This window comes from Ursus americanus, chromosome 12 (assembly GCF_024610735.1).
Source record: "Ursus americanus isolate L20-20 chromosome 12, mUrsAme1.1.p, whole genome shotgun sequence".
Classification (NCBI taxonomy): Eukaryota; Metazoa; Chordata; class Mammalia; order Carnivora; family Ursidae; genus Ursus; species Ursus americanus.
This window is the reverse complement of record NC_142138.1, coordinates 71,472,757-71,481,225: the sequence shown is the minus strand read 5'-3', so window position 1 is coordinate 71,481,225 and position 8,469 is coordinate 71,472,757. Positions and strand designations below refer to the sequence as shown.

The following is an 8,469-nucleotide window of genomic DNA, read 5'->3' as shown; positions in this document are numbered from 1 at the left end:
ATAACACTCAGTGCACCATGCAATATGTGCCCTCCTTACTACCCATCACTGGCCTATCCCATTCCCCCACCCCCCTCCCCTCTGTAGCCCTCAGTTTGTTTCTCATAGTCCATAGTCTCTCATGTTTCATTCCCCCTTCTGATTACCCCCCCTTTCTTTATCCCTTTCTTCCCCTACTGATCATTCTAGTTCTTATATTCCATAGATGAGAGAAATCATATGATAGTTGTCTTTCTCTGCTTGACTTATTTCACCTAGCATTATCTTCTCCAGTGCCGTCCATGTTGTAGCAAACGTTGAGAACTCGTTCTTTCTGATAGCTGAGTAATATTCCATTGTATATATGGACCACAATTTCTTAATTCAGTCATCTGTTGAAGGGCATCTCGGCTCCTTCCACGATTTAGCTATTGTGGACATTGCTGCTATGAACATTGGGGTGCATATGGCCCTTCTCTTCACTACGTCTGTATCTTTGGGGTAAACACCCAGTAGTGCAATGGCTTAACCCTAGATTTTTCTGAGAATTAGATGAAAACTATAGATCCTCCCCCAGAAAGAAAATCTCTTATGCAGAAAATTTCATATATAACTTTAGGGTATTTGTGGACCCTAGCAGCCAGCCATGGAACACCCACCAAACCACCAAGAGTAAAGTTTATCCACAGACCACCTCAAAGGCAGGCACTATATCATATTCATATTTGTATCTCTTATGCCTAGCACTGGTCTTGGCACATAGTAGGTTTCCAAAAATATTTGTTAAATGAATAAATTGAGGAATTCATTCATTCATTTGGTAAAAGAATGTTTTCCAATCCAGATAGAGGCTAAGAAGTTTATATTTTATATAAAAGACATCGAGGAGCCGTTTTGTTTCATTCTTTTGTTGTGGTTTGTTTTTTAAGTAGGCAATTGATCAGAGCTATAAGGCAGGAAAATGTGTGGGGTTTTTTTTTTAAGATTTTATTTATCTTTTTGACAAACAGCACAAGTAGGGGGAGCAACAGGCATTGGGAGAGGAAGAAGCAGGCTGGAAAATGTGCTTTTCACATTCAAAAGAACAGATTAGAGGGGCAAGAGACCAGTTAGGAAACTAAAGGAAAGACGAATGAAAACCTAAACTAGAGCACTGGAGGTGGGAATAGAAAATATGAGGCAGATCCAAGAGAGTATAAAAATAAACTGATAGGACTTGGCACTTGAAAAAAATTGGGGGTAAGAAAGGGATTTACAGTCAGAACCTGACTCCAAATTTCTCAAGTCAGGAGAAAGGAAGAATGACAGAATGGCAGTACCATTAACAGAGAAGGGGAAGACGGGAGAGAAACAGGTTAGTTCTTTAATTATTGACTCTGGGGCTCAGGTGGGGTTTTCAAGTGGATTCAAGAAAATGTGCCTCTGAGTAGCAGATTTGCTCAGAAGTGAGCAGCGGATGCCAGGAAGCAATCAATATACACGATGCCCTGCAGTCCGTTATCTTTCCTTCACGTCTACTCCACAGTTTTCGAAGCTGTCTCAAAGCCACCATTCACTGGACAGTTACAGCAGTCTTACGAAACAGTTTGAAATGCAACGTCACTACTTTTAACAGCTAAGGAAATGGAGCTCTGAGGAGAGAGGGGATTTGCCAAAAGCGTTGCAATAAAGTGACAAGCCCACTATTAGAACCCGGAGTTTCTGCCAACTGCGCACAGATAAATACCCTACGCACACCGGTTAGTTTTTAATCGCAGGGGTTCGGGGGTTTAACTGCCTTGGGTTAGGGAGAAGTTTGAGACAATAGCACTCCGCCTGGCACAAGTCACCACGGTTTAGTCTATCAGCCAACTTTCGTGTGAAGGACTAGACAGCCCGGCTTCTGGGGAACTTCTACAAAAAGGCCCACACTCCACGTTGCACGTCTTTAAAAGGATCCTTCTGCCTCCCTCACCTCGATGAGCAGAATGAGCTCGTACACGGGAAAGAGCCACGGCCATGGGCACGCCGCGCGCAAGAGCGCCATGCAAAACTTTTAATTGGAGAGTCCTTTAAATCTTCAAGGCCCACAGGCCCGGAAGAGACCGCGGGTCCGCGTGAGCGGCGCGTTGGGCAACGCGGGCGGGGCGGGCAAGTCCGGATCTGCTCCCGGAGGCGGGGGCGGGGGCGGGGGGAGCGCGTGAGTCAGGCGCCGAGAGACCGGGGCGCGCCGCCGGCCGCGCAGAGCTCGCAGTGCCTCGCCGCCCGCCGCAGACTCCGCGCCCGCTCCGCGCACACCTGGTAAGCCCGGCCTTTATCTTGTCTCCGACGCTCCGCAGTGAAAAGAGCACAGCGTGCTTTCCACCGCGCTCGAGCTTTCATTTCTGTGTGGACGTGGCAGGAAGCAGGGCAGGAAAAATAAATCGGGGGTGGGGTGGGGTGGGATTGGGGTAGAGAGGCAGGAAGGACGCAGCCCTGAGTTACAGCGGTGGTAGCAGCCGACGGGGGCCACCGGAGGGTCTCTGGCTCCCGGGCGGAGGGAAGGTGGGGGCTGGGGAAGGGGGCCGCACTCGGCACCGCGTCCGCGCGGGGTGGCCGCGCCCGATCCCCCCCTCGCCGGGGAGGGGGGCGAGTGGCGGGCTCCCGCCGGGGCTGGAGGCCCCTGGCCCGCCCACTCCTGGGCTCGGGGAAGCCTGGGGACAAGTAAAAGCAGCGGGGCAAGGGGGCGTCCGGCGGCATTAGTTGTTTCTGTAGACCAGTAAAGGGCACTCCTCAGACCTGGGGCGTCTGGGCCCTGGGAAAATCCGTTTCGGCGAGCGAGGCAAGCGGCCAAGACACAAAGAGCCTGAAACTGAAGCCGCTCCCAGCCAGCGGAATGCAGCCCGCTCCGTGGGAGGAGCCCCACCCAGGCCGAGCCCCCTCCTGCCCTTTTCCTCTGGACCCACCATCTTTCCAGGGTCTCGCGTCCTGTTCTGTTTTTCTCTTCTCAGTTCCTGCCAACCTACTTTGAATTCTCTTTCTCACTTTTGCATTAAGCTACCTCCAAAATTTACCTCCTCCAAGGCCTCTTTAGTGAAAGGAGTCCGGGACCTTCCACCCGGGGCCCAAATGGGGTTTCTGTTTCCCCGCACCAAGCTATGAATGGATTTTATGTTTTTGAGTGCTTGAAAGAAAATCACAGGAAGAATAATTCTTTGTGACACGTGAAATGATATGAAAATGAAGCTTAATTGTCCATAAATAAAGTTTTATTAGCACACGGCCACGCCCGTTCGCTTGTGAGTTGTCTGTGTGGTTGCTGTCCCGCTACAAAAGAAGAGTGACGGAGACAACATGGACCACAGTGGCCTCACATATTTACTGTTTCACCCTTTACAAAACATATTTACCAGGGGCGCCTGGGTGGCACCGCGGTTAAGCGTCTGCCTTCGGCTCAGGGCGTGATCCCGGCGTTATGGGATCGAGCCCCACATCAGGCTCCTGCGCTGGGAGCCTGCTTCTTCCTCTCCCGCTCCCCCTGCTTGTGTTCCCTCTCTCGCTGGCTGTCTCTCTCTCTGTCGAATAAATAAATAAAATCTTAAAAAAAAAAAAAAACATATTTGCCAGACTCTGCTCTAGTGTGTGAACCTTTATCCCTGCCTACTCTTTCCCTCCTTCCTTTCCATGCAAAAAGGGAGTAACAATGTCACATGGAACCTTGAAAAGGTGGACCCAGCACCAATAGGTGGTGAAGATCTGGAACGATTGTCCTGGAGGAAGGTGGATGCCATTATGGATCCTTTGGGGGGGGGAGGGAGGAGCACATTGGTTAAGAATGACAAGAGCAGCGGCACCTGGGTGGCTCAGTTGATTAACGGTGGGACTCTTGATCTCAGGGTTGTGAGTTCAAGCCCCGCGTTGGGCTCCATGCTGCGTGTGGAGCCTACTTTAAAAAAAAATATATATATATATATATATATGGCAATACCAATGCTGAAGTCTTTTTCAAGTGTTACTTCTTTTTTGCATTCTTTTTTCTCCCCCCTTTCCTCAAACGTTGAGTATTTTGCATGCATTTTTTAAATTCTTTCACAGTATCCAGTTATCTCACACCATTTTCTTCTTCCTATCATGGTGCCAGATACAGCTGTGAGGATGCAGTGAGCTGGGGGAGGTGCTGGCCTCCAGGCAGGAGATCTGGTTCTCCTCCCTCTCAGCCTCTGCTCCACCTTGAGCAAAGCTTTCCTGTCTCTGGGCCTCCCTTCTCTGGAAGCATCTCCCAAGCCCCCTCCAGCTCTACAAACTTTGCAATTCCATTTCAGTAATTTGGTAATTGTGTTTCTTTTGCTCTGGAAAATTACCTCCAAGGAGAAATAGGAGGTTTTAATTTTTTCCATGTGTGGCAACAGTTTCAAGAAGGGGGGAAAAAAAAACATAGTCTAAATTATAGTCCTGACGTTAAGGAGGAAAAAAAAAAATAAGGCAGAAAGCCACTCTGTAACTAGAAAAGCAAAACAATCTGAATTCCACAAGGAAAAGGGGCAGAGGAGCCTAGAGAAAGGTCACAAAGCCCTTGCTCCTCAGCCTGGAACCTTCCACCTTATCTGGCATGCCCTCCCAGCTGACCTCCTTCCTGTCAACTGACATATTAGTAAGACAGTGAGATTTTAGTCCTGTTAAGGAAGGCTGTTGCACAAACAGCTGCTTCCAAGCTATGGTATTCTGTTTCACTCCCACACCCTGGACCTACAAACATTTTTCTTTCCTTAAGAAAAAGTTCCAACAAGATGACTGTTGGGAAAGAACCCACCTCCAGAAGAGTTCATTAGAACCATCTCGAAGGGGCTTTACAGAGACTGCCACGTGCAATGGGCGGCAGGCAGCTCAGCTAGCTGGGGAAGCACCTAGAGAAGCTGCAGATGAAAACGCTACAGGAAAGAGGGAAGAAGCCCAAAGCTGTGTGGCTGAGGACTCTGGTCATTTAATGGCTTGTTAATTACTGGGATTGAAAGCCTCCAGCAAGTCTCGAAAAGACCAAATTAAGGGCTAAATGCTAAATTGCAAATGTCACCATCCAAAGTTTTTTTTTTAAGATTTTATTTATTTATTTATTTGAGAGAGAGAAAATGAGCGGTGGGGGGGTGGGCAGAGGAAGAGAGAGAAAAGCAGACTGATTCCCTGCTGAGCCGGAAGCCTGCTGCAGGACTTGATCCCAAGACCCAGAGATCATAACCTGAACCTAAGGCAGACGCTTAACCGAATGAGCCACTCAGTAACTCCTCGAAGAGTACTTTTAATACTTGAAGACAAAGCCTCAGAGGAAGGGCGTGACCAGCAAGTTTTCCAGAAAGCCTGCAGTTGCCAGTCTGAACCACCAGGGGATCTAGGTACTGGCAGGAATGACCCGAAGGCTCTGCAAAATAGGATTTCCCTGAAGAATTCTGTTAAAAGGAAACCAGAGCCCAGCATAGAATTGACCCCAGCTTTTCCTGGTACAACCACAACTAGGGTTCAGCTCTGTAGATGTCAGGGGAGCTGTGTGACTGGCAACCTGAGAGCTCCCTTCCTGAGATCCATCTTTGTGGTTTGAAGTGACCAAAAAAGTTCCTCCAGCCATTCCTATAGGAATTAGTGGCATCTGGAAGTAGAAGGAACAAAGACCGTTGGGGCGCCTGGGTGGCACAGCGGTTAAGCGTCTGCCTTCGGCTCAGGGCGTGATCCTGGCGTTGTGGGATCGAGCCCCACATCAGGCTCCTCCGCTATGAGCCTGCTTCTTCCTCTCCCACTCCCCCTGCTTGTGTTCCCTCTCTCACTGGCTGTCTCTATCTCCGTCAAATAAATAAATAAAATCTTTAAAAAAAAAAAAAAAGAAGGAACAAAGACCAAGAACTGCAGAAAGGGAGCTGGAGGATGAGATTCTAGGGGTGACTCTGCTATGTCAATTCCCATCTCATATCTCCATTTCCTCACATGTAAAATTAATGGTTCCTAACCTTCGATATGAAAGCTGCTTTTGAACATCTAAAAAGCTCTCAGATCTCCCACCCCACACACGATAACTATGCATTTAGTATTCTTCTAGAAAACGCAGAGGAGTCCCAGGAATTCAGTATTGCTTTAGTTATTTTTGGGGGTGGGGCAGACAGAATCTTAAGCAGGCTCCATGCCCTGTGTGGGGCTTGATCTCAGGACCCTGAGATCATGACCTGAGCCGAAATCAAGAGTCTGTCCCCTAACCAACTGAGCCACCCAGCCACCCCTCAGTATTGCTTTAAAAAGCTGCCATTTCATTCATCCCGGTAACCTCTATATTTCTCTTAGAAAATAGGAAATTATTTAATCTCCTAGACAGTGCTAGGTGTGCTTATGGATCTGTGGGTGTATATGTTTACCCACAGATTCTAAAAGCATCAGTAAAACCTGCCCCGCTCGCTCTCCTCTAGGCAGCTACTGCTTTTAGACACACCCACACGCCCCATGTGTACCCGCACTATGTTTCACCCGGAATGAACGTGGGAGCCTGTAGGGGAGGCACGATCACCGAATATGACTTTCTGTGTTTGTCCTGGGCCCTTCTGCCCCCTAAAAAATGACCTAGCCTTTTAGGAAACTGCTTTGCCCCGAAATAAAGGTATGAGATTCTCTAGCGTGTTCTTCAGCATCTAGCCTGTGTCTGAGCCCTGACTTTTCTCTCTAAAGGCAAAAATGTCCAGCCCTACTGAGACTGAGCGGTGCATCGAGTCTCTGATCGCTGTTTTCCAGAAGTTTGCTGGAAGGGAAGGTAACAACTGCACGCTCTCCAAGACCGAGTTCCTAACCTTCATGAATACAGAACTGGCCGCCTTCACAAAGGTGCTGCTCCCAGCCTCCACCCCAGAACCACCTAGAGCTCGAAATAAGTCGCTGGCAGATGGCTAGAAGTAAAGGCCCAGCAGCTGACCCCCACACTCCTGCCTCCTTTTCATTCACTCCAAGCCAGGGGCCTGCATGGACAAGGCTGTGCCCCTAGGCTTCTGAGTGACCATTAAAGGATCTTTTCTTTGAATAAGATGTATTTTAAAGATCAAAGTTATCAAACTACATGACGTAGGGAATGGTGATTTGTTTCTTTCATTTAGGGAAAAGGCATCCGGAATAGTAAATGGTGTAATAGGGTAGTTTTCAAATTTTATTCCTCCACGCCAAAGCCTCTAGGGAAGCCCTGTCCCCTGGGACTTTCTGTGATGATGGAAATACTGTTCTGTATACCTGCACAATCCGATGTGGTAGCCACGAGGCGCAGGTGCCACTTCAGGACTGACTTTCTGAATTCCTGATTCCGACGGCCTTACGCAGCCAGCGGCTGTAAGTGCGTGCATGTGTTGGCCGCTAAGCTGAGTGGAGGAGGCGGCAGATCGGGGCCTGCGTCCTCTTCCACCTCACCTCACTCCACCTCTGTACAGTTCGTACACTGCGGTTCCATGGAACACTGGGAAGAGGTGTTGCACTGGTTTTATGAAATGGAACGACCTCTGACTCTCACAGAGGAACCCTCGGCTGGGAGCCAGAAAACGTGGGTTCCAGTCGCAGGTCTTCCCCTTTGGCAAGTCACTTCACCTGTTTGAGTCCATCTCTGTGTCTGGGCAGTGGGAATGTTACTAACCCCTACCCTGTGCCGCACACTCTTGGGAGACTAGAATGTGCCAGTATGATGGAAAGCATCTTAGAAAGTGTGATATAAATTAATTGTGTTATTATCATTATGATGGTTATTGTTATCTTTGCAGAACCAGAAGGACCCTGGCGTCCTTGACCGCATGATGAAGAAACTGGACCTCAACTCTGACGGGCAGCTAGATTTCCAAGAATTTCTTAATCTTATTGGTGGCATGGCCATAGCTTGCCATGACTCCTTTACAAGGTCTACCCACTTCCGGAAGTAAATCGGAGGGGCTTTTGGGCCTGGCCTCCAGACCACCTCTTTCCTTCAAAACAGCCTCCCAATCATCACGTCCTCCTCATATCCTCCACGGTCCCTGAGCCCAGAATGTCCACCACCTCCCCGTGCTGGCCAGTCCTGCTGGTAGTTAATAAAGCAATTGCGTTTTTAAAGCACACACTAGAGAGTCAGTACATTTGTGCCAGGGAGGAGGAAGTGTGGGAGGAATGGAATTAGCATGATGGAAGCAGTTCCCAGAGCTGCACAGTAAATAGTGAGATATGCACACTGGGTGTAGATGTAATTATGACTCACGATACCAACAGAATCATTCCAGATTACTCGGATTACTCAGATTACTGATGGAGAGGTGTCACTTGTCATAATTCACTCAGTAAATATGTTCACCCCTACTACGGGCACCGTCACAGGCTCCGAAGATACAGTCAGCAAGACAGACGAGGTCCTGCATTCACTGAGCTGACTTTCTAGTGGGGGAAAGGTGACAGATGATTACTCATTTGCAACAGACAAGATGACTAGAGTGTGATAAATCCTATGGAGGAAAGATTACGAGGTGGTAATCTTTGAGGGCACTCTTCTGAGATTTCATG

At 48.6% G+C, this 8,469-nt stretch overlaps 1 protein-coding gene across 1 annotated transcript; it reads left to right on the top strand.

The window, feature by feature from the left end:
- Positions 1-2,105: 2,105 nt before the first annotated feature.
- S100A11 (S100 calcium binding protein A11) lies at positions 2,106-8,033 on the top strand. Its single transcript, XM_045790510.2, has 3 exons — positions 2,106-2,259; positions 6,637-6,789; positions 7,704-8,033. The coding sequence occupies exons 2-3, from the start codon at positions 6,643-6,645 to the stop codon at positions 7,857-7,859; spliced, it is 303 nt and encodes a 100-aa protein (XP_045646466.1). The 5' UTR covers positions 2,106-2,259; positions 6,637-6,642; the 3' UTR covers positions 7,860-8,033.
- The last annotated feature ends 436 nt before the right edge of the window (positions 8,034-8,469 follow it).